The sequence below is a fragment of the Aptenodytes patagonicus genome, chromosome 1 (assembly GCF_965638725.1).
Source record: "Aptenodytes patagonicus chromosome 1, bAptPat1.pri.cur, whole genome shotgun sequence".
Classification (NCBI taxonomy): domain Eukaryota; kingdom Metazoa; phylum Chordata; class Aves; order Sphenisciformes; family Spheniscidae; genus Aptenodytes; species Aptenodytes patagonicus.
Window position 1 is genome coordinate 17,488,578 of NC_134949.1, and position 27,004 is coordinate 17,515,581.

General features: G+C 36.0%; 1 protein-coding gene across 1 annotated transcript in view; it reads left to right on the forward strand.

The window, feature by feature from the left end:
* TBC1D22A (TBC1 domain family member 22A) overlaps positions 1-27,004 on the forward strand; it is a 192,158-nt gene that overhangs the window by 86,194 nt on the left and 78,960 nt on the right. Inside the window, exons 10-11 of the mRNA XM_076329068.1 lie at positions 9,873-9,948; positions 25,678-25,805. Coding sequence (XP_076185183.1) covers positions 9,873-9,948; positions 25,678-25,805 — 204 coding nt within the window. The remainder of the gene's footprint in view (positions 1-9,872; positions 9,949-25,677; positions 25,806-27,004) is intronic.

The window sequence follows — 27,004 nt, forward strand, 5'->3', positions numbered from 1 at the left end:
ATGATATTTTTCTGTTACTCTATCTGCATGTCATATGTGAGACTCGAGTATTCTGAAACATAAGCATGGCCACAACAGGTGCTTCTATCCAGAATCCTTTCTGTATTCATGCTCAGATGTCTGCTTCTATTTTTCTTACATAATCTGTTGGAGCAAATACTGTTTCATGGTGTTTTAAACTTAGAGTGAAGGAAAAGAAGATTCAAAGTAGAACAAGAGTCTAGAAATTTTTCTGTAAGCAAGTTTTACCTTTCTCAATTCAAGAGAATGTTCTTACACAGAAGACATAAATTACTGTTAAGAATGAATACCATTAAGGTATTTTTGAGGGCAAAACACATGCAGTATTGTGTCATTCTGTGTGACTTTTCCAAAGGACCTTCAGATCTTCAAAGTCTTGTTTGAAGCTCCTCTTCATAGAGTTCTTTGAAGATTTTATTAGTATCTGAATTAAAAAAAATACATTTTATTGAACAACACTAGGAATTTAATAAACAAACTCAGGCAGTAGAGTTGTAGTTATGAGCTGTTGGAATGTAATTAACACAATTGTTATGTTAGTCCTGTTCTTTTGATGTGACAGCAATTAAAGCATGTCTGCTATTGTCTGTCCAAAACTTGGAATAGTTAAAATGTAAAAAAAGCATATCTGCTGTGGTCTTCCTGTATGGCTGTGAGTAGAGTAGATTTAGTCTGAGCAGCTAAGGTCTGTATCATGGTTGTTGATGATCTGGCCTCAGACAGATTATTTCAAAGTAGATCTTGAAACTCTTAATGTGCCAAAAACTGAGATAAAAAATGTCAACATTTTAGATTTTTGGAATAAATGATCCTTCAAACTCATCTACACTGAGACTGTCATTAACAATGAGCCTAAGTCATATAGCATCAGTGTCTACTTTGCAAAGTATAAATCGTGCATTGATTTAGAAGAATTGTAATTAAATCTATTGTTTGTGATATCACTGAACTATATAGTAGGAACATGCCACAACAATAAGCTTTGCATGAAAATTGCTGAGTTCGGACTAGCGCCTGTCCGTGAGAGATCTTTTGGGACTCTCCTGAAATTTCTGGTGGCTTGCTTGGTCACTGGAGGACTTATACTCTTCCCCATCAGTTTGAGAAGCTTGAATGCATCACTACGGTACTGCGCATCAGGATGCCTAGTAAGAATTTCAGAGGCAGTTGCTAACTCTGCTCAGTTTGAAATATATCTGTGATTACCTCCTATGAAAGTCTCTGGTAATGGTTAAACAAGAAGATCAATGCTCAAAACTGTTTTGGTATGAGAGGAATGGAATGGGGTGGATATGACATCAGATTTTGAAAATGGTTTCAAGGGGATTCAGGAGAGCACAGACAATTAGAGGTGCACATCAGGAAAGTTTGTAGAAAGTGTAAAAATAAACAGAATTAATGGTTAAGGGATAAAAAACATACTATTTAATATTTTCTATAACTCCTGTAGAGCAGCACAAATCTGGTAGCTTTTGGAAGGCATCAGTGAGACTGTGAACCACTGTACGGTTTAATTGCATTTCCAAAATGCATTTTGATAAAGTCCTTTACCAGAAGTTCATAAAGAAGCTCAGTGTCCATGGTAGAAATATTGTCTGTTACCACATAGGGAGGAGAAGGGTTTGTATTAGTCCTCAAAAGAGAAAACATCACTTTGCTACTTTTAAAACCTAAAATGAGTTTGTGCTCAGTATGCTGAATGCTGTTCTTACCCTTTCTGTCCATCCTATTTTGAAAGGTTGGATTGAAAGTTTAAAAAAAACTAATAATGGAGTAAGATAAGTGTGATAAAAGGTATTGGGACAGTTTCTGGGTGATGGATTAAGTTCTTCAGCTTGGATGACTTAGCTAAGTGGAGGAACGTAATAAAAGTCTTTAAAATGATGAGCTGCATGAAGAAGGTGACTAGGGAGTAGTTGCTTTCAATCTCTTCTGATGTAAGACCTAGGTAGTATATTGTAATACTGCTGAGTGATAGGCTTAAAAAGTGTGGTTGAGTAACTAAGCTGCGGAGCTACTTGTCAAAAGATGAAAAGCATTTTACATAGGTTTAGAACCTGAACAGTTTGAAGTTTGGTTGAAGAAAAGTCTTTAAACAACTTTAATTACCAAGATACCACCTTGAGTTAGGGAAGTCTCAGCACTGCAAACTGGAAACTGAAAGAATGCTGCAAGCATATCCCTGTGGGCTTATTTTGCTCTTGTTGTACCTGGTAGTCATTTGCTGCTGACTGCTCTTAAGGGGGAAAAAGCAAGGTGGTTCTTTTGTTTGGCCCAGTACCCAATTTTAAGTTTGTAACAATGCCTTTGTTGGGACTTCAGGTAATAGAAAATTGAGGGCATCAGTAGGATTTATCCTCAGGGCTGTAGTTTTTCTTCAGGACAGGTGTCTTTAAAAGCTCTTAAGGAGCCTGTGTCTCTTTGGAAGCCAATAACGCAGTTTTCTAACATGTCAGTGAGAGTAAAATTTTCAGGAAGAGAACAAATCTATTTGTAATCAGTTCTGAATTCTTATATAAAAGACATTGTTTTCTATGTTTTAGATGAAATATACCATGCTATCAGTATGCTTCAGAATAAAAATATTTTATCTTCTACCTAAAATTTACAGCATCAGCTTTTGGGATTGTAAGTGTCCATATTTATGATTTCTAGCTCTTACCCAGATTTGAACTGTTGTCTGGCCTATGCCATAATCCAAAAATATACCCTGAACAGTTCTTTTATTGCTACTTTAACAGTTTCTGTAATTTATAATACATCCACTTGCGTAAAACTGAGGTTTGATTACATAGCCCAGTAGAAGATTGGATATTTGATTCTGAGACAGTGGATACTATTATAACAGGAGAATCAGTACCTATTTTTTAATAAGATGTTGCTTTTTCCATCCTGTTATGTAGGAATAAATAAGATAATGTTTTTGGTGTAGAAAATTTTGGGCTGCAATGCTTTGTAAATCTTCTTTCCTATTGCTTAGGAAATTTTAAGTTTTCAAAAGTCAAGCTTAATAATTACAAAAGTTGAAAGATCTTTTCTTTTAAAGGAAATATCTTGGACTAATTATGGAACATGCTATGGGATATGTGCAAACAGCATGTTCCATGTGTGCAAACACTTGTGTGTTTGTTCTTGTGCATGAGCACTCTATCTCTCCTGATCTGTATTTAAGATTGAATTTATATTATAATCTGCAGCTTCAAGAAACATTTTGGGTAAACTGTGCCTACCATTGATAGTGTTAATTTACATGTTGGCTATCATCATGTAAGTGTCGTGCTTCCACCTGCCCCCACCTTTTCACATAACTCTGAGAGTAAGGTTGAACCAAGATTTTTAATAGGAGGTTGCTTAGAGGGTACACAAATATATGAATGAATTACTTAAATGAGTTTCAAAAATAAAATTGAGAAGATCCCTTTCTGACATAATGAGAAAAATACACAACTTCAGAAAGCCTTTTTTTTTTCAGTTGTCTTTTGTTCATGTGATAATATACTTGAATATACCTAAATTGATGTATAGGAATTCTTAAATATACATCAGTAGAGAAAATAGACATCTAGGTATGCCGTATACAGATTGCTTAATGTATCCTTTATATTTAAAAGCTCTGAGCTGATTGATAAAACCTTATTAAAAAGAAACAAACAACACATGAAGACTTTGTGTCAAAACTTTCCATTTGCTTCTTTAAATGGTTCTGATATTTTCATCGGTACATTGTTGGTGAACAGCCTGTGTGACCTGAAAAGATGAGAAGCATTGTGCCTGTACTTGTGCTTGGCTGCAGTCATTATTGTCAAATTATTGACAGTGTTTTTTCCTTTCAATTTGGCTGGCTCTATTTCTCCTTCTGTGATGACATAAAAGGTTGTTTTCCTTTTCAGTTTTCTTCTTCTCTTAAAATTATCCTGTCATCACCTATTTAAAGAGAAAGATGGGGGACTTTGTTTAGCTAAAGCCTGCAAAGTCTGAATTTTCAAAATAGAAGGTATTCCTGATGATGACAACTGTAGTAAAGATCATATGTGCAATATATTAAGTAGTGCAGTGAGGTTCTGTATCATTCAGAGGGCATTGTTTCCCCAAGGTTCTTACCTTAGATAGCTGCAAATTTGTTTCATTTTCTGACCCTGGGAAACAATTTTTAATACTCTGAGATTCCTTCTATATATTTTTAAATAATATATAAATCAATGCAGAAGGGCAAAGGATCTAAAATGTTAAAATTTCTGATGTGTAGATAAGAAAAGTTGCATTTTGAAACTTGAAAATATTTCCTAAGGAATGAGTAGAAAAAGTAATATAGTGTGTTTTCATTTGTGTGTGTGTAAATATATATTGTGTGTATATATATCTGTTTATATAAATACAGGATATATATGTATATATTACTTAGAAATTTATTATATATAATTAATAATATAGATATATTATTATATTTGTATATAATACTCAGTGTGTATTTGATACCTTCTGTGTATGCTTACAGCTGCCTTTGTACTTCTACACCAGATGGCATTCACAAATGCTGTTTACATTCCCTTTTCCATGTGTAATTGAAACAATTGAAGAAGTCGGAAAGAAAGATTTTCAGATTTATTACGGACTCATTGTTATGAAGTACCTGTAGTATTTTGGAAGAGATTTAAAATTAAAATAACATGGAGATATGTTGAACTTGCTGGACAGTTGCTTTAGAAATACATTTGACATGCACTTAAAAAGCATCTGTGTTCTTTTTAGCACTCTATCATAAGTTAGTAATATTTTGAACAGTCAGTACTGTGGCTGCATATGGTGATTAGAAATGAAGTATAATTGTTACAATATGCATCAGAGTGACTAATAAGAATCTTATTGATATACGTGGTTGAAAATACTAGAATCTACTTCAGTATTTTGTTCCTGATAGACAGATAAAAAATGCTAGCGATGTATGGTGTAGATACACCAACATTTGGAGGATATTAAGAATGCAAGTAGGACCATCCTTAGTTCACTCAATATCAGTTTCTCAGTGTATCCACAGAAAAGGTTACTTTAGGACTTACTTTTCAAGATAAACACCTTTCCAAGTGATATCTTACTGTCAGCATTCAGAATAGAGCTAGGATGGGACTTGATACCCAGTGGTTAAAAACGTGCTTTTAGAAACTGTGGTCTCTCTCTCTCTCTTTCTTTTTGTGAGTATGGGAGGATAGTCCCAGTTAAATTTGTTCAGTGCATTTTTTCTTTATTTTCACTATCTAATCAAGTTTCTTCCATTTAGAATTTCTCTAACCTTTAAAAAAGTAAGGAATTGCCTAACACGTTTTTTTCATGTTTAGTGAGGGCTATAATTGAAATATTTTATTTTAAATTATAATGACTATTTTTTGAGAAGAAGTCCTGCCAGACCTAGTTGTAGTTGCAGGGCAGTGAGGTGTTTATACTAGCCTCTACAGAATACGTACAGGCTACTAACACAAAGATTTGAGACTGAAGCAAGTTTTGAGCCCTTGTGACATTATAAAGTCTTAACCTTTTGTATTGTAAGGTGAAACTAATTATGTGTTGGAGTCTGAATGAGATATTATAACCATTCAGCTGTGAAGTAGGTTAGCTTAGTTCACTGAAAGTATGTTGGAAGCTATCTGAGCAGAACATCAAGGAATTTAGATATTGCATACCCATGCGTGATTTTTTTATGTTTATCATAGATTCTGTTGTGTACTCATGCATACTTTGTCATATATGAATACTTACTACAAAACGTCAACACAGTGGTTAGAAATAGAAGGCATTTTATGTTAACTGTTTGCTGAAGATCTGTTGAGGCAAGACAATCCTGTTGCTAGTTACTTATGACTTTTTTCAGCGTTTGTCTTTTGCTTAGTATCGATGGTCAAAGTTACCCAAGGAATAAATGAGGAAATATAACAAAAATTTGCAGGATGAGTAATGAAACGTTCCTGTGAGGACCCACAACTGTGTGGGAGAATATGTAGGAGAGTTGAATAATGGAACACTTTTTTCTGCAAAAGTTAGCAGAGAACTTGTATTGGGTTTACGTGGCAAGGTTTTGGTAGCAGGGGAGCTGCAGGGGTGTCTTCTGTGAGAAGAGGCCCCATGTCAGACAGAGCCAGTTCCAGCCAGCTCCAAGGTGGGCCTGTCGCTAGCCAAAGCTGAGCCCATCAGCGATGCTGGTGGTGCCTCTGTGATAACATATTGTCCTGGTTTCGGCAGGGATAGAGTTAATTTCCTTCCTAGTAGCTGGTACAGTGCTGTGTTTTGGATTTAGGATGAGAACAAAGTTGATAACTCACCGATGTTTTAATTGTTGCTAGGTAGTGCTTACACTAGCCAAGGACTTCTTAGTTTTCCATGCTCTACCGACTGAGAAGGCTGAAGGTGCACAAGAAGCTGGGAGGGGGCACAGCCAAACTGGCCAAAGGGACATTCCATACCATGTGACGTCATGCTCAGTACATAAACTGGGGAAAGCTGGCCGGGGGGGCTGCTGCTTGGGGACTGGCTGGGCATCGGTCGGCGGGTGGTGAGCCATTGTACTGTGCATCACTTGCTTTGTGTATTATTATTATCATATTATTATTATTATCATTTTATTTCAATTATTAAACTGTTTTTATCTCAACCCACGAGTTTTTCTCACTTGTGCTCTTCCAATTCTCTCCCCCATCCCACTGGGGGGAGAGAGTGAGCGAGCGGCTGCGTGGTGCTCAGTTGCTAACTGAGGTTAAACCACGACACATATTTTAGAAAGGGTAAAAAACACTGTGCAGCAGCTGTGAGAGAGGAGTGAGAACAAGTGAGAGAAACAACTCTGCAGACACCAAGGTCAGTGAAGAAGGAAGGGCAGGAGGTGCTCCAGGAGCAGAGAATCCCCTGCAGCCCGTGGTGAAGTCCATAGTGAGGCAGGTTGTCCCCTTGCAGCCCATGGAGGTCCACAGTGGAGCAGATACCCACCCTGCAGCCCGTGGAGGGACCCCTTGCCAGAGCAGATGGAGATGCCTTGATGGAAGCTGTAGCCTGTGGAGAGCCCGTGCTGGAGCAGGCTCCTGGCAAGAGCTGTGGCCTGTGGAGAGGAGCCTGCACAGGAGCGGGCTTTCTGGCAGGACATATGGCCCATGGGGAGCAGCAGAGATGAAGTTTTATGAACTGACCACAACCCCCATTCCTCATGCCTCTGTGCTGCTTGGCAGGGAGGAGGTAGAAGATTTGGGAGTAAAGTTGAGTCAAATTTTGAAGCTGGTATCGCCAATTAAATTGTATGATAGAGGAATTAAAATCTTAGCCACTATACTTCTGTATTGCCCTGAGAAATAATTAATGAATTTCATGGGTTTGACATGTTTTTTAACTGTGTTGCTAGCTTTTTCCTCCACCTATTAGCACAAAAGGAGCAAGAATAGTGGATGACAGAATACTTTTCATGTTTACAAGGTCCTTCTCACAGTTTCGCAAACTCCAGAAAGTCAATTACAAGTGTCATTGGAGGGAATATGTACAGCATAGTTTAATTAGAAGAGAGGACTGGGAGAACCAACAGGGATCTTTCCAGTTAGGTGAGTCAGCACAAGTAGAAGAGTGACTCCCAGCTGTGTTCATTTGCAGCTGAAATAATGAACAGAAAAATAAATGAACAGGCAAAAGATCAAATATAGTGAAGAGCAAACTTACCTGTTTTCAAATCCAAGATGGCAATTTTGGATTGCATTTCCAGGTGTGTATGGAGTAAATGATGCTTTGAGAAAGAAAACAGTCTCAGATTCATAGGTCACAGCTGGGAGTTGCACTACCTTGGAAGAGACTAATGATTGAAGCAGTAGTCTTTTAGCTCTGTGTTGGCTTTCAGCGTTAAATACGTGAAGATACTTTTCCAGAGGATCTGCTACAGATTAAACAATTGAGTACCATATTGTTGTACTTGGAGTACAGTATTACTACTAGAAATACCTGTTAACTTTCTTTAAATAAATAAATAAATAGAACAGTATATAAACATTTGGAAAAAAATTTGAATACAGTTTTCATTATAGTTTTCTGTAAAGAAAATGAATATACTATTTCCTAAAGATTCTGTATCCTGGATATGATACATAACTAATATAGGAGTGTGTCAGACTTGTATAAAAGGTATTGTCCCAGCGCATGGGATAGTTTCTCTGTCCCAGAAATAAGATTATAGTAGATTTGAATTCTGTGTGAGACTTTACATTCTTTCAGTTTTGATGCGTTGATGCACTACTGAGTATGTTCATGTTCTGTTTGAGAGACAACGCCAACAAGATGAAATCATTGCCTATTTTAGTTGGTGATTCCTGTGGAAAATTCCAAAATTCAGAGAATTATCCTTGCTTCCTCGTCAACACTGTTTTGGTTTATACATTGATTTCTAACATCAAATACTTTGAAAGTGCTACTGCTAGGCCAGTAGAGAACTTTGCTGTAATTTTTTAAATAGCTACTACTGTGGTCAGTTACAAGTGATAAGAGCACACAATAGACTTTTTGATACTGTAAATCACTGTTGTTGGCTGAAGTACTGTAACCAACAGAATTAGTAGTGTATAATTTTCCCTTGTGAACTTTTAGGTTTCATGCTTTATGGCAGTTTTATAGAATTTGAAGATTAAACTGCAATTCAATTTCATGAATCAAAATAAAAAAACCCATGTAAACATTGTCAAGAAAGTCAATATGGCCTTTTTTTTAATAAAAAGAAAAATGTCTAAAGATACATAAAAATGAACTGATATTCATCCCTTTACTCTAAGACCAAGTTAAAATTTGAAACCAAGTCAAGAAAAATTAATATTCCAACATCAGTGAAAATTTTTTTAGGATGATTTTTGGGATAGTTGCTCAGCTCTCCAATTGATTTTCATAAAGAAATTATTCAAACAATACCAGTGGAGACAAAAAATCCTTTACCTTGGTTTTCTCTGTATGTAGTGGTTACATGAAAACAATTTTACATAGCAACTTTCTTTTAAAAATATATATTGGTAATTTTCTTTTCTTGAATATCTCTATATAGAAAACCATAACAAAATGAGTTGAGTGGAGGGATTGTCGACCAAATATTCAGAAACATTGCTGTGTATTTAAATAATGTCTTTATTTAAAAAGATTGATCGCTTTCGCGTTAAAGTGGAGATATCTTTCTCATTATTTCAAACTATAGTCTATATTATACAGCTGCAGTCCAAAACTAAAAAATCCAGTTAGAGTTAATACATTCAAACAAATACATGCAAATACCCTGCCATTTTAGCTATATAGCTTGTGTGTTAGATTTTGATTCATGATACTAACTGTAAACTTGGGTTCAGAACAGTCATGACTCCACTGAAATAGACTTTTGAGTTCTTGTGCTGCTGGAAGGTATTATTCTGAACTTCTAAAGGTCAAATTCTTATCCTGTCACTGATTTGGGTCTAATTTTTCATATTTCCTACATTATTTGTGATAAAATTGTAAATTTATGAGAAAAAAATCACCTTAAAAAAATCTCTAGCGTGGCACATTTTGGCATTTAAGATGACAGCCTTTTAAAGCTACTTGGACTTCTGCAATAAGATGTAACTTCAGGGGCACTAGATTAGTGAATAGAGAGCAATTGATGCAGTAATAGCTATAGGGTATACTGTTAGAGACAGGGACTCGAAGAAGGACTATACAATGTGATGATTTACTACTAAACTGTAGAAGCAGACCTAGGAAATGTAAAAACAAAACACAAACACCTTAAGAAAACATGGAAAAATACATGAGTTAAGTAATTGAAGGAAAAGAAACTTTTTTTCCCACAAACTTATACTTGTATATGGTCTCTTCTTCAGGATAACTACACGTTTGCACAGCCGGGAATTCAAAAGAAAGTGAAAATGTTGGAAGAACTTGTTAGTCGGATCGATGGTAAGTCTTAAAAGTTAACCTAATTTCTAACTGGTGTTTCATTGAAAGTGTTTAGTTAAAATCTTTGCAAGAAGTCAAGCCAACGTCACTGCAGTTACCTACAATGGTGGGGTAACATCGCCTTCCTCAGATGAGGTGTCATACTCAATCAATTTGTGGCACACTGGCCTTTGCAAGATCACTGTCGTGTATCATTTAAAAGAAAGCCACTAGAGCATGAGCCTCTTCCATTACTTTTTATTAAGGCAATATAATCAAAATTCAATGGCAATTTCTTTGCAGCAGAGTAATGACCACATACAAAATGCAGCCAGTATTCATTTCACATTAAGCTCTATGATTGTTGTAATTCGGGCAAGTCACAGTGGTTGTTTATGGTTGTCCTTCAGCACTATGTTTTGTGCCTTTGTGCATCATTTTGCTATCTGGAATGCCTGAATAATTTCTCTGTGGAATCCAATTAATTATGAACTCTGGAAATAACATCTTTAATATTATAGATAAATTACAGCGTGTGCAGGGGTAATTTTAGATTATGCTTTCATGTTTTAGCAGGGCACTTTGAAATATTTTCTACCTCCATCCTTAAAATAATTCCCTTCATGAAATGCTGACTGTCGTATTGCTAGAACAGAGTTTAATTAAATGAAATGCAAGAGATAATGCTTGCCCATTCTAAACATACTCTCTTGATAGTTTGTTAAATTAATGAACAGAGTATTAACAAAATGTTGCCAAGCAGAACCAGGCATATATTTGCCACACTTGCCTGTCAATGATGAGATAGAAAAAATATTTCTTGTGTAGCTTAATATTTGATAATCTTCTTGGAAAGATTAATTCCATCTTTTCATTACATGTACTGTGAGCTTTTTTTGTGCCAGTGCTTACCATAGCAGATTTTGGGTTGGCCTGTACATATTTACATCCTGAATATTTGATAAAGCTCTTTGTGCCCTTTTAGGATGTTAAAGTATTTTTAATGATCAAAAACTAAGGGCAGGGAGAACAATGTTTATGTAATATTATACTATAAATGTAAGTGTATGTAAAACTTTTTGTTGTAGATGCATTTTTTTGTTTAAAATGTAAATGAATATGAAAAATATAAGGGGATGCATTTGTATATAGAGTAGCAAAATATATGAAAAATATTTTTAAAGCAGTGTATTTTGTTACTTCAAAAATAATCTGAGTGCTTGCAGTGTGACTTTTTATATGTCATTTTATGCTTATATCAATATTGGTGTTTACATTTCAATTATTTATAGAAGCAAATGATTGTATATTAAATGAAGTGCATAATTATAATGCCTATAAATAGACTTCCTGAACTTGGTCAATGAGCATTTATATAAATAAATTCTTTAACCAAGTTTTTAAAATGAAAAATGCTGTTCTGATAATCGACCTTATTGTTTTGAAAATTTTTATTAAACAACATAGTACAATAAATTATTGTTTAGTTTCTAAGAAAGAAGGAAATGCTGAAGGCTTATTTGTACCTTCAATGCTTTAGGGATATAGTTAAATAACTTTTCTCAATGGTTAGGTTTGGGAAGCATTATTTTTAAGGCTTTACACTTAAAAAAACCCAACCAAAACCAGACAGACAGTTGTAGCAAATAAATGTATTTTCTTAAACTGTCCTTTACCAGTCTTTGTAACTGAAAGTAAAGTGTGGGTTCCTGATTTTTTTAATCTGATTTAAAATAATTTTGTGAGGTCTTTATAGGACTGTATTTAATAAGACATTGTTGAAGTAGTTCTGCATCAAAAACTGTAATTGTTTATTTATCTTTCTAAATGTGGATCCAGTTTTCTCTTCAACCTCTGCTCTCGCCTCTCTTGATCTAAGGGGACAGGGCCAACTTATATCAGGCTGTGTAGAGTCTTGCCCTGCTGAGTTTTGAGTAACTCCAGGGATGGAGATTCTGCAACCTCCTTGGGTAAGACTGTTCAAGGGTTTGACTACAGTCATTGTGATTTATTTTTTTTAATATAAATAATTAGAATTTTTGTTTATGGAACTGATGTCTACTGACTTTTATTTTATCTCTGTATACCTCTGAGAAGAATCTGGCTCCATCTTCTCTACACTCTCCCATTAAGTAGTTGAGCTGTTCATAGACTTTTCTTTTTAAGGTTGAACAAACTCAGTTCTGTCAGCCTCCTTTCATGTGTACAGTGCTCCACCTTCCTAACTACCTTGGTTGCCCTCCACTGGACTTGTTCTTGTGTGCCAGTGTCCCAGAATTGGACATAATGCTGCAGACGTGGTCTCACAAGTGGTGAATACAGAGGAAGAATCGCTTCTCCTGACCTGTTGGCTTCTATCTTGCTTAGAAAGCCCAGAATACAGTTGGCCTTCCTTTCTGCAAGGACACAGTGCTGGCTTGGGTACAGCCTGTTGTCCACCAGGACCCCCAAGTCCTTCTTGGCAGAGCTGCTTTCCAGCCAGCTGGTGCCCAGTCAGTACTGTTGCATGAGACTATTCCATCCCAGATACAGGATGTGTGCCTCTCCTGAACTTCAGAAGATTTCTATCAGACGTTCCTTCAGCCTGCCAAGGTCCCTCCAAATAGTAGCCCTGACTTTCAACATGTCAACCATTCCTCCCAATCTGGTATCAGCCACAAACACAGAGAGTTCACTCTATGCCATCAGTAGTTGTTAATAAAGGTGTTGCACAGTACTGGCCCCAGTATTGATCCCTGTGAGGGACACCATTAGTAGTTAGCTGTCAACTGGGCTTTGTACTGCTGATCACAACCCTTATAATACAGTGGTCCAGTTAAAGTTTTGGATAGTAAAAGATACGCATCTTTCAATATTCTTAGGGCTGTTTCTTTTTGTCCAGAAGACTGTGCACTCAGTTACTTTCTTTTGCCAGAAAAATACACCAAAGTACATGTAAGATTGAAATAAAGTTTTAGTTGTTAGACAGGCAATGGTGGATGTGTACCGCTGTCACTTCATAAACTTTTGGATGCCTCAGGTAAGGGATCCTGACCTGGTTGGCTTTTTGATGGAGTCACGACATAGTTTGATTAAATTATATGTTATTGTGCTTTACTCTTCTCAATTTCTTTTTGCTTCTGTCTTTTTATCTTTTTACTGGGTCTGCTATATTGTAGCTAAAGGGAACTGTATGGTTGATATGAATTCAGTAACTTTGTTTCTACAAGAGAAATCTCACGATCTATATTTACTGTAAATATCCTAAGTGCTAATTAAGGTTATTGTAGAAGAAAATAATATTCCTGTTGCTACTGTGTCACATGTTTTTTTTGATGCTGGGTAGCTCCGTGGTGAAGAGAATCTTAACATAATAAGTAGCTGTGCGAGTGGATGAAGCTTGTACAGCTTGTTTGCTAATTGTAATGGGTTACCCATGTATGAAAAGTGATGCTCGCCCTTCGGAGAGTGTTAATGCATTATGTTAGTGATTCAAGCAACCTTCATTAACCCAGCCTTATGGATCACAACTCCTGGCAAAGTAACTGTCCTTGTGTGTATACTGCAGAACATTGCAGTAGACTTCAAACAGCCAAGCTACTCTTAATTTGATCATAATCTCAGTCTGCTTAAACTCCAGAAAATAATTTTGATGAATCATGTGTTTAATGGAATTTTTGAGTTTGTTAATAGAACGTTGTTATAGACCAGATGGAATTTGAAGATAAAATATTATTCATTCTCATTTATCTCATTGTCATTATCATTCAGATTGCTCTAGGAATTATATAAAAATATTGAGAAGGAGGATCAATAGATGACTCAATAATATAAGTAATCTGTTATAACTAATTATCTTTTCTGTTTCCTGTAATGTCAGTAGGGCTTTTCTGCTCTAAATTATGAGCCATCTCTCATGGTTTGTAAAAGGTCACACTCACGTAGCATGCAGTCTTCCACTTTTGCTTCATTTAGGCTTGGAAGCAAAGAAACGTGGCGTAGGAATGCCAAAATCAATTCAGGATTTGTGTTTCCAGAATTTACTGATGTTTAGCATTTGGCTGGTTTCATGCTTGGGAGAGTCTGAGATTCTTCAGTTTACTGTAAGACATCTGGTAATTACATTAGAGTTTGAGGTAGCCATTTGGAGAAGGCTGAGCATTTGTAGATAACGGTAGTCTTGGGTTTTCTTAAACATTGATAAAAGATGTTAAAATTGCATGGCATTCTCTCTAAATTAGCAAGAAGGAAGTTCTAGAAAAAAAATAAAATAGCCTATTATAATGTTAAATTTATTTTTTATTTATGTTGGCTTCTCATTAGCATTGCAATAAACTATAAAGGCAGTATTGCCAACTCAACTTAGTATAAATATTCTGCATCTTCTGTGCGGGTAAGCTTGGGAAGATTTTTTTCTGCATCTTTTATAGAACAACTCCTAGGGTTTGTGTCTGTGTTCTGCACGCCCTAATCTGGGCTTATGTTTTCTTGTAGTTAAATAAATTCTGTTATAAGTGTTCCAGATTCTTTCACCAGTAATCACCAATCTTATTGTAGAATTGACCCTTGAATCTTAGTAACAAGAAATGGAAAAATAAAAATGCAGAAAATTATTAAAAAAAAGAAAAAAGCTTTTACTGTTGCTGTATATATTTCCCCCCCCCTTTCTTTTGAAAATGGAAGTAATGGAAAAATACCTAAGAACATAAAAAGTGTGCTGCATTTTGACTTTTCCATAAGGAAGTTAATTTAGAATTCAGCAACATTTTTCAAAGGTTCATTAATATTTCAGTATTTCTGCTGTGTACACTGTGAATGCATCTTCTGGCCATCTGTTTTGTAAAACAAAAATCACAAATTTTTCAAGAGAAAGGAAGGAATTTTTAGTGCAAAATTAAAGTTGTTACATCCAAATTATTTTAAAGAATGATTTTTTTAATAAATACTACACAGTATTGTTTGGGAAAATATTTTTACTTATGCCTAGGTGCAGTTAAAATGCTCTTTCACCTTTTAAAACCATGTTATATTAAGGATTTTACAAGTCCTTTTTTTTTTTTTATTGCTGCCATATTGTAAATGTGTTTGTTTCATTCACTTCAAATGAAATACAAATTAGATAACGCATTTTGTTTTAGTGTTCTGAAAAAATCAATCTTGGCTCCACTAATCATACTTTATTTACTTATTTCTGTCTTGGGTTACAAATGTCTTGTTTGGTCAGTTGTCTGCAGTTCTGTGGATACAAGTAAGGACTTGTAATAAAGTACTTCCATGTCATGGCCTTAAATTTATACTTTGCATATGTTTTTGCTATTTACGCACATAGAAATTTAAAATATGAATCTCTTGTATATATTTATGTGTTGTGTGTATATATGTGCAGGTCAAGTTCTTCATGAAACGTAGTCAATTAAAAATTTTTCATTTTTATATGTATTTTTGTTTATCCACAGTGAAAGAGGTTATTTAATTGCACCATTCTGTGTACTTCTCATGCTTTGAAATATTTGCTGTAGATGTGTCTAAAAGGTTGGTTGATACAATTCTTAATATTTATGTATCATGTTACTGTTTCTTATTTAATTGGAGATGTTTATATCACATCCTTCATTAGAATAGGATTAGTGCTCGTGGAATTATCCTTTTTAATGTCTGAGTTGATTTAAGAGCTGCATGTTCTTTCTGGGCTGCTAAAGTTTTAAATGTCCAGACTTCACTCCTCTGAACATTGCGTTGGTGTTTGGCATTCAGCAGGTTCTCGTCCCAAGAGATAAAGATGCCTATTCCCATAGAGCTGTCCAATGCTTCAAACACCAACGTTTCACGGTTCTGCTCAGAACTTAATTTCATATGATGAGTTAAGCCCAAAAAGTACTTAGAGAGACCTATTGAGTAGTTTTGATACTTCCATAGTTTCTAAAGGACATTCAGTTTCTGTGCTGTTTGAACTTTTTAAACTGCAGAGAAAAATTGTTTTGCTTTTTTGTTTAGGAAAATCTGAATCTCAAAAAGGCAAAATACCAACCAAGACTAGTATGTCGTCTTATTAAACATCTTAGTAGTGATCTGTTCAATATACTGTGATAGACAGAGATTAACTAATTTGTTTGGTTTTTAATTTGAATCTTGTGTGTCCATACAATGAATTGATGATTAAACTGTCGTAATAGGTGACATTTGATCAATCTTCGTTACATATTCAGTCACGCTAATGATTTTTTTAAAGTATGGTTAAAGAATACTTAATTGTATGTGCAAAATTATGTTCATGTTCAATTATATTGTGAAGCATTTTAGTGACACCTGTAATTTTGAACTAGGATTGTGTTGAAGTATCTGGAAAAAAGAGCTCTAATTGTAATAGTTGAAAAGGCTGGTAGTCTTTAACCATGCGGAAGCATTTTGAATTGGAAATGGAAACAGAATTTATTTAGACCTTACTGCTGCTGAAAATTAGTGATTAAAATAAGGACCTTCTCTGTCAGTCCATCTTTATATGTCAGCTTGGTGCTGAAGTGATTAAAAATTTTGTAAGCATTTAATAATTGTTTCAATTAATTTGTGCCATAAAGCTCTTTTTCATTTAAAAAAAAAATCTTATTTAGCTCACTAGTAGTTATCTTTTTATCTGATTTTATTGTTGTAATTACTGTATTATACTTTAATCCACTCAAGTGCTGCTCACTGGGCATTATAATTATTTAATCTCTCTTTTAGATCATATTGTTATGTTTTACCATGGAGATTATATTTGTATGCTATTACAGAGTTTAGAGATCTTAGCAAGAGTTGAGACTGACTGTAAATCATTTGTAAATTCCTGACCTCTGTAAGCACTTTAACTGTTAAATAGCCAAAACTTACTATTTTCATGGCAAATTAAAAAAAAGGGAAGAAAAAAGAAGTTTAACATGATGGGGAATTTAAAAAGTGTTAGGCATAAACCCTGATATGAAAGCACACAGTTTGATTTAGAACAGGCTATGGAAGTCCAATGAATGCTACCTGGAAGTAGAAGTGTCTCATCAAACATGTTTCTCACTGTTTGTTACGCTTTGAATACTGAGTTCGACTTCCACCTGGAAACACAGGATGTATTCCTAACTTTTAGCTAGAACGGTAGATCTTCCTTGATCACTACTGTTTCTCCAAATAGTTTCCTCCATTTTGCATTGGACACCACAGATTTGTTACTTGCATTTGGTTCCCTGAGGCAACTAGGTCTTCCCTCCTCCCTCCCCCCTCCCCTCCCTCCCTCCCTCCCTCCCTCCCTCTAGTATTTTCTTCTTTTGCTTTGGGATCAGTGTCTTGGGCTTTTTAGTATTGGAGTATCAGCTCTATCTTTTGTGTATGCAGAATTTATTTCTCAGTCATAGCTACTAGCTGTACATTTAGTGAGCTAGATTCAAATAGACCATTATCTCTAAATTGTAGGCCATGAGGAGAATATAATTTGGTAATATTTCTGGTTTTCTGCCAGTCATCTTTTCATTTTGTACAGGACTTTTCAATTTATTTTTTTTAAATGCTTTTATTATAATTCTTACAATGGATGATTTTAGCCAGGTATAAAAAGCTAACTAATTCAGGAACAAGGTATAATCAGCATGTAAATCTCTTACTCGGATCCCTACTATTACTTAAAGCAGAATTGTGTATCATAATGAGATTTTGTCTTCAAGTGCACATTCATGATCTTCTGAATGTCTTTTTAGGCATCAAGAACTTTTGTTATTAATGTATATTAATAAAAATTAATATACATACCTAATAATAACTCATTGCTAAACTGTAGTCTTGACAGAATTACTTTTGTTCAGACCTGCATTAATTCAGGTTGGGAAGTTGTAAGCCTTATTCTGCATCTCGCAACGTCTCGCGTTGAGATTTTACTCCAAACTCTCGCCTTTGTCTCCCATAAACATACTGTAACGTATAAGGTAGAAACAATTCAGGAAGAGAGAGAATGAAATAAAAAATTTGCTTTTGGTAGGTAGAGTACTCAAAACAAAAGTAGTCATTTACTGATGACAAAGTTCCTTCTTTTGGACAGAAAGATTCAGTATGTGGGAGCTATTATTTTAAGGAAATGGCAATGTTTAAAGAATCTAGGTGTAGTAGAAAAGATTTCAACATTTTACTATATTGACTGAATGGATAGTACACACGAGCTGGTGGTGGATATGTTGGTTGTGGAGTCCCTAAATGAATGAATGAAGTTGCATGAACTGCTCCATGTGAATCAACTGTCTATGAGTCTAGACTGGAGCAAAATGTGCTGCAAAATGGTGGAAGACAAGCATGGGTGACCATATCCATATGGAGGCTGATGCGATCAAAGGGATGCTTGTTCCCTCAGGACATCTGGAAGCTTGCAGGCAATACTTAAGAAAAACAGTTTTATCAAGTGTTTGTGGTAAGTCAGAGCAGTCACTGCTTTTCAGGAGATTCTGGTCTCATGCATGCAAGCTTGCAGGGACAACTTTTGTGGATAAAACCGTTTCTAGTAAGCAGTGTTCCTCTAGATTATGTAGTTTATTTGTGTTACAATACTGTCTTTTTTAATAGCTACCCACACTTTTAGAAAGTTCAGCTAAGTAGAAATAAATGCCTGCTATAGTACTGCATTAAGTAGAATAAAATCTAGTTGGTTGGTTGCTTTATGTAGTTAAGAAAACAATACTAAAGTTTTGTAGATGGAAGCTAGTACTTGGAAGCTGTCAGTCAAGTATCAAGTCACAGCATTATGAAGAAACGGGGAAAAGAAATGTTACTTTACACTATTCACTTAGATTGTACCTAACATCTCATACTTGTAATGGGCTGGGTCATGAAAACTTTTCTGTAGTCAAGAAGTTGCAATATTGCACAAAGAGGGAAACACCATTTTTGCCTGCTCAATATCACACAAGTTGTGGCATTGCAGTTTACTGGTTTTAATATAATGGTCAGTCAAATTCCAGGCTTTGCAAGCACATCCCTTGTGAATGAATTTGAGATTAAACCATGTTTTTTGTTTTTTTTTTTTTTTAAATTCACCCTTTTAATAAACAGTGGCAAAATTTAACTGATAATCTGATATGTCTAGTAAAAGGTAAATGTTTGCACAGTAGTGTATGGGAGAAATCTGATCAACCATGAGGTAATGAAATGCCAAACATTGTAATATTTTGGCTATTTGTCACAGGACGTTTAAAAAATTTAAATGTGGATTTGCTATAACCTATGTTACGAAGCTTCATTATCACCATTGCCATTATCATCAGTGCCAAATTGTCAAATTGAGTGAGTTAAGTCATAATTAATAATTTCTTACTACATTTGACCTAACATGGGATGAAAGGTGTCTGGATTTTAAATTCAACTGATTAATTTTTTTTCAAAACTGCTTCCTAAGTAAAAGAGTAAATTCTATCAAATTCTGCAGCTGAAAACTTGCTGGATTTTTATCTTTCTTACTGATGGAGAGAAGACAGGAGGAGAAATTTGGATCACACTGGTCTATTAATCAGTTTTTTTAAAAGGTGTCTGGAAAGATGTTAAGTTGTATTTAATAGTAAAAGTTAATTGAGGAAAAAAAACATTAATAAAATAGTGACTGAAGACATGGAGTATCTCTGAAGTAATTCTTAGTTATGCATAGTAGTTCTGTCTCTGCTAGGTTCCTCCATAAGTTTATTACCTGCCAAAGAAATTTTTTTTTTGTTTGTTTTAAAAAACTTCTTGTCACTGTTAGATTCGCATTTTCATACCGGGAACCTTCCAAAAGAGTCATTAGAGAATTAAAAGAAAGACAGGCTCCTATGTTAATTCTGTAAGAGACTTTATATATTTCAAAATGAAAGGGTTTTAAGTTTTGAAACAATGGTTCTTCTGGGTGTCATGCTTTCTTATTAGGTGCTTGTGTTATTCTCTCTAAATTTATAGATTATGATGTTTGTTTATTTCTTTGCAATGTCAGTTGTTTTTAAAAATAACAAAGCGACTAATTAAAAAATGAAGATAACTATAGTCGGTGGAGATTCTCATCTGTAGTAGACATGGAATTTGTTTTCTGAAATGTGTCAGTGCTTCACACTGTTCGCTTTCTTCAGCTTGTCTTCCAATATGTTAGTCTCTGAATGATTAGTCTATAATGCTTGCCTTTATTGGCATGGTCCAGAAAGAAGATAATCCTGCTAGAGTGCCGTTGGAAAACAGGAGCGCTAGCATATTTCTACAGCATGTTTTCATACGTTAAGGAGCAATGCACAAACATCACTCTGCATGTAAATGGCAGTGCCAATAAACCTCTGTGGCAAAGGTTGGCTTATTATGAGTGCACCCTCAGTAAGTTTGCAGACGACACCAAGTTGGGCGGGAGTGTTGATCTGCTCGAGGGTAGGAAGGCTCTGCAGAGGGACCTGGACAGGCTGGATCGATGGGCCCAGGCCAATTGTATGAGGTTCAACAAGGCCAAGTGCCGGGTCCTGCACTTGGGCCACAACAACCCCATGCAGCGCTACAGGCTTGGGGAAGAGTGGCTGGGAAGCTGCCTGTCGGAAAAGGACCTGGGGGTGCTGGTTGACAGCCGGCTGAACATGAGCCGGCAGTGTGCCCAGGTGGCCAAGAAGGCCAATGGCATCCTGGCCTGTATCAGAAATAGTGTGGCCAGCAGGAGTAGGGAAGTGATCGTGCCCCTGTACTCGGCACTGGTGAGGTCGCACCTCGAATCCTGTGTTCAGTTTTGGGCCCCTCACTACAAGAAGGACGTTGAGGTGCTGGAGCGTGTCCAGAGAAGGGCAACGAGGCTGGTGAGGGGTCTGGAGAACAAGTCTTATGAGGAGTGGCTGAGGGAACTGGGGTTGTTTTGCCTGGAGAAAAGGAGGCTGAGGGGAGACCTCATCGCTCTCTACAACTCCCTGAAAGGAGGTTGTAGCGAGGTGGGTGTCGGTCTCTTCTCCCAAGTAACAAGCGATAGGACGAGAGGAAATGGCCTCAAGTTGCGCCAGGGGAGGTTTAGATTGGACGTGAGGAAAAATTTCTTTACTGAAAGAGTGGTGAAACATTGGAACAGGCTGCCCAGGGAAGTGGTTGAGTCCCCATCCCTGGAGGTATTTAAAAGACGAGTAGATGAGGCACTTAGGGACATGGTTTAGTGGACATGGTGGTGTTGGGTTGACGGTTGGACTCGATGATCTTAGAGGTCTTTTCCAACCTTAATGATTCTATGATTATTTTACTGTTCATTTTGGATTGGTAGCAGAGGAGTTACTCTTGTAGCTAGTGTATGCTCTTCAAGAAGAATTGTGTGGCTCTTCATGAGAAATGCACACCTTTCTTTTATTGAACTAAAAGGCCTATTTATCAGAGATTCTTAGCTTAACTGCATTTCAGATAATTTTTAACAATTAGTGCTTTTTATATTTACAATGAAATACGTATAGAGTATTGATAAAATGGAGTTAAAAAATGAAGTGCCAGGGTATGAAATATGAGTAAAAAATGAACTTTAAATAATTTTCAAAAGTGTCAAACCTAGGTCTAAAGTCAAACGTCAGAAAAGATTGCTTGGGTTGATAGGAATCTTTAAATAAAGGTCAACATCAAAAGGCTAATATTCTGAAGTAATAAATTATACAGATGAATGCAGTGGCACCATGCTGTGCCACTGTAATTTGGCAATTCATGCATAATTTTACTATTATTTTTAGGTTCCTCTTTGCTTATATGTAAACTTTCCTAGGCACTCATTCTGACAGTATCCCCCAGTCAGGACAGCAGTTAAGTCATGCTTTAGTACAGGTTATTTCTGTCCTTACCGTGGCTTTAGTTTGTGATTCTGTAGTCACATACAACTTTAATTCTGAAATCAATAAAACAGTATGAGAAGCTGACATTAAACATTAACAATGAATATTTTATATGTATAGGTTCTTCTGCCATAAGAAGCATCTGTTTAAAGTGGCTAAACGCGATCATTCAAAATAATATGTTCAATAAGTGCATTTATTAAAGCATTTATAACTATTTATAATTTTTATGTACAAAATACATATTTTTGGCAGTATGCTACTTTGGAATGCATCTGTATAATGTATTTTATTCTTTAATCAGAAGACTTGCTTACCAAAACTTTATATAGAGATTTATTGAAAGTATTTTGAAACTTATTAAATTTAATTTTCTTTTGAATTTTGATAACAACTATCTTTTTTAAAACTGTAAGATACTTTTACTATCAGAAACTACAATAGAAGTATTTTTTATAAACCCCTTGAAGTCTGAAAGCTGACAGTAATTATATAACTTGCTTGTTCATTGCACACACGTACTTATTTTTATTGAAATGGAAAATATAAATTTAGATTATGACTGTCCAAATTACCTTTGTCAGCAAAATAGCCTCTACTCACGATTAACAAAATAGGAAGAATTAGCTTTTTTAGTCAATACATCTTCTATTCCAGTCTTGCATCAATTGTACATAATGCACAGAGTTTAGTAGTCTCTTTTTTAACTTGTTTAGACTAGAAAGCAACTTTCAGGAAAATCATTATGCCTATTAATAACTGTAGTTGAAATACCACAACTGACACAATTTATTGTTCTTCATTATTTACTTTCAATGGCTGCAAGCAACCAAATGAAATTTGTTTCTGCTGTGTGAAGAACAAAATGTTTGTGAGTTAGTAAGTTCAGTTAGAAATAAAACTGACTTTTTTTCATCCTGCTTGATGTAGTTGATTATCTAATTATAATAGTCTGCAATATAGGTATCTAAATGTGACATTTAAAAAATAAATTTAACATAATATCTCACTTCAGTATATTGAGCTTGCAGCTAAATTTGCCTAGAGCAAAGACAGACACGCGGTAGTAATTCTGTACTTGTCCTGAATAACTAACCTAATGGCGCGCTAGGTGAAGAACTGGCTGAAGGGCAGGGCTCAAAGGTTTGTGGTGAATGAGGCTACATCTGGCTGGCAACTGGTCACCAGTTGTGTGAGGAACAGGTGTTCCTCAGGGTGTTCAGTTCTAGGGCTGGTTCTGTTCAATATATTTATCACTGATCTGGATGCAGGAGTTGAATACACCATTAGCAAGTTTGCTGATGATACCAAACTGGGAGGTGCTGTTGACTGTTGAGGGATGAGAGGCCTTGCAGGGGGATCTGCATAGATTGGAACATTGGGCAATCATCAATGATTTATTTAACATTTGAAAATTTAACAAGTCGAAATGCTGGCTTCTGCACCTGGGATGGTGTGACACCAGGCACATGTGTAGGTTGGGAGAGGAGTGGCTGTAGAGCAGCCCTGCAGAAGGGGATCTGGGGGGTGCTGGTTGACAGCAGGCTCAATATGAGTCAGCAGTGTGCCCTGGCAGCCAAGAGGGCAAACCACATCTGGGGGTGCATCAAACACAGTATAACCAGCTGGTGAAAAGAGGTGATTATCCCGCTGTATTTGGTGTTGGTGTAGCCTCACCTTGAGTACTGTGTGCAGTTCTGGGCCCCACAATTTAAGAAGGATGTGAAGGTCCTTGAATGTGTCTAGAGGAGGGCAACAAAGCTGGTGAAAGGGTGGAAGGAATGTCCTGTGAGGAGCAGCTAAGGACTTTGCGCTTGTCTAGACTTTGGGCTGAGGGGTGACCTCGTTGCTCTCTACAGCTTTCTGAAGAGGGGAAGTGGAGAGGGAGGTGCTGAGCTCTTCTCCCTGGGATCCAGGGATAGGACGCATGGGAACGGTTCAAAGCTGCACCGGGGAGGTTCAGACTTGACATTAGGAAGCATTTCTTTACTGAGAGGGTGGTCAAACACTGGAACAGGCTTCCTAGAGAGGTGGCCGATGCCCCAAGCCTGTCAGTGTTTAAGAGGCATTTGGACAATGCCCTTAATAACATGCTTTAACTTCTGGTCAGCACTGAATTGGTTGGGCAGTTGGACTAGGTGATCGTTGTAGGTCCTTTCCAACTGAACTATTCTATTCTATTCTAACTGTTTAGAAGTTAGAGGCATGCAAGGCCTCTGTGTGGAAAATTAAAATACAGAGGCTTCTAAAGCTTATACTGTCTTCAAAATGTGGACTTCTACATATAAACTGCCTTGTTTCATTTTTAAGCCTATTTCTCTAAGGTTGCAGAACATATGTGGTTACCACATCTGTCTTCTCCTTCCAATAACTTTTCAAGCTGAGGACTTGCTTCATCAACATTTTACAGAGGGAGAAAAGTCTCCACTGTGCAGAATTCCATGACTTTTATAAAGCTCATTTGTTGATTATTTAAAAAAAAAAAAAAAAAAAGTGACCCAGATTAGCAGTGCTGCTGGGGAAGGGCTGCGGAGTAAGCCTAACAGGTAGCTGTTGTGTTTGGAGTGCTGGCTAGATACTTGTTGCACTTGCACAGATTGCTCACTTTATGGAGAGCTCAGAACTACCCTCGATATTGACTGTTGTCTCTCTCCCAGCTAGGGCAGCTGATGAGTTTTGCAGAAAGCCTGGGAAAGAAGGGTGTGAAGGTGATGGGAGGATATTTGGTTTGTAGAGGAAGGAAGAAGATTAGTCACAGGGTCTTGAGGCTGTGATGGGTAGTGGAAAATCCATCACAGAGTTCTTACGTAATTTTAGAAATATCAACAATAGGCACAATATACAGCGGTAATGCTGTAGTACTTTTCCTGTACACATAATGACAGGAGGAGAGGGATTATCCAGGACTTGATGAGATCACTTAAAAGAGCACAAAATCATTCTCTCTCCACCCTCATTCTCTATCTTTTCACATCCCGTAGTAGCAGTTCAGTCTGTTGTACAGCAAAAGTATCTAATTAGCTGGTTAGTGTTATACATAGAAGTGAAATGATTCATTTAAAGATTCACACATCTTTATATATAGCGATGACACTAAAAAGTTCCCAGGAGAGGTAACAGATAGTTTTAAGATGTGCATACAGTTTTATATATTTGTCTATATTTATATTACAGACTGATATGACTGAGTATCATCTTAGAGGTCTTTTCCAACCTTAATGATTCTGTGATTCTATTGAGGCGCTTAGCAACATGGTTTAGTGGGCATGGTAGTGTTGGTCTGACGGTTGGACTTGATGATCTTAGAGGTCTTTTCCAACCTTAATGATTCTGTGATTCTATTGAGTACTGCTTTAGAAACCATTGATTTGTACTGGTTTTTATTTGTATTTATTTGTTATACTAAGAAATTATTTAGGCTGCAAATGACTTAAATTTGCTTACTGTGTTTCCTACACATTAATCTCACTTTTTTTTTTTGTCTCAAGTGAATGCAACCTTTACATGTACTTTCCTTATATTTCTTTGCCTTGTTAATTTAATATTGTCTTCTTTTTATTACCAACACTTTATTTTTGGAAGCCTTTATGTTATTTGCAAACTTTGTTTCTTGTAGTCTTGCCCCAAATAATTCGTAGCCTAAGAAATTAGTGAGGATATATGTATCTAATCATTTCACTTTATAACTTTGTATATTTTTTGTGGTATATTGTAAAGGTCTGACCTTAATCTTTTCTTAAGATAGCACAACAGAGAGCAGTTGTTTAAGCCATCTAGAGGCAGAAAAATAATCCAATGTAATGTTTAACGAGTCATTTCTATTCTGGGGATTTTCATTCAGTTGTAAGAGTTTGCATGCACCACCACATTTTATTTGCTTGGGTTTGGAGGAGTATTTTATTTTTTCAAACAGTGCATTTGATACTTAAGGACTTCAGAAAAGTTGCAGTAAAATCTTTGTTTATTCTATCTTCAGAACAAGTTCATAGGCACTTGGATCAGCATGAGGTGAAATACTTGCAATTTGCTTTCCGTTGGATGAATAACTTGCTGATGAGAGAAGTCCCTTTACGGTGTACCATCAGGTTATGGGACACGTACCAAGTAAGTACTTTTTTAAACCTCCATAACTCTGATAGTGTGTTTTGGACATGCCAGTATGTTTGTGTGTGTTTTTTCTTGAACCTTTTGTTTTAGTGTCATTGAGAATCACCATAATAAGAGAAAAAGCCTTCAGTGATCATTACCACTTAGGAGCTTTTAATGTCTTCAGTCTTCTTGCCCTTCAAAACCAAGCACTTGATGTCATGATAATTTATAGTAGTAAAATGAACACTCACTCAAAGCATGCGTTAGTGTCAATGGTCTCTTCTGTCTCTTCAGAGAAGCAAAACATTGAATTGTGCTTAATCAATGCCCTCCATCGATTCTGATTTCCAGGCTTCTTACTGCCCGTCTGCTTAACTACTCAATCCAATACTAGCTTTCAGTCTCCAGTTCTGTGTTCATCCGTCTGTCATGTCTTCTGTCTTATTGTTTGTCCAGACAAAACTCCTTATGTTACTGACCTCTAATTGAGGTAATTATTTTTCCTCAATAAGTTCATGCCTGACTGTCAAGTGAAGGAATTGATATCAGAGAAAAACTGTTTACTCATTCTTAGTTCTGTTACTTGACATTCCAGTAGCTTCTGCTTGCAATTTTTAACTATGTATTTAAACAATATGCTCTTATCTACTATCTTTGTTGTTGAAGTTAACGGGGGAAAAAGAAAGGGGAAAAAAAAAAAATAAATTCCATGAGAGTTTTCAACTGAATTAGTTTAGTAAATATGGGAATAACTCATAATTTATAATGTCTCATAAAGGGATGTAACATCTTTAAATATCAGTGTAGTTACATCTGCTTGTTATGTAGCAATGCTTAGTTAGTTTCATAGACTTTAATGCCAGAATGTCCACTTAGACCATCTATTCAGACCTCTAACAGAGGGTTAAGAATTGCTTGCTATTCATTTAGTGAATCCAGTAAGTTGTTTCAGTGAAGTGTGTTTTGTAGAATGGTATGCAAATCTGATAAAATGTTAAGAAATGAGGGATCTATCACTTCTACTGTTAATCTGTCCTAAGAGGTGGTATCCTTGCAGGTTTGATTTGGTTGTTCATCTTCAAGAAATTTCTGAATTGAATTTGGCTATTGCTTCCATCTGGGATCCTTTTACCTCCTCTGTCTCATTATAACATCTATTAGTAATTTTTATTTCTGTTATTACCTGGCATTTTCTTCCAGTGGAAAATATTTAT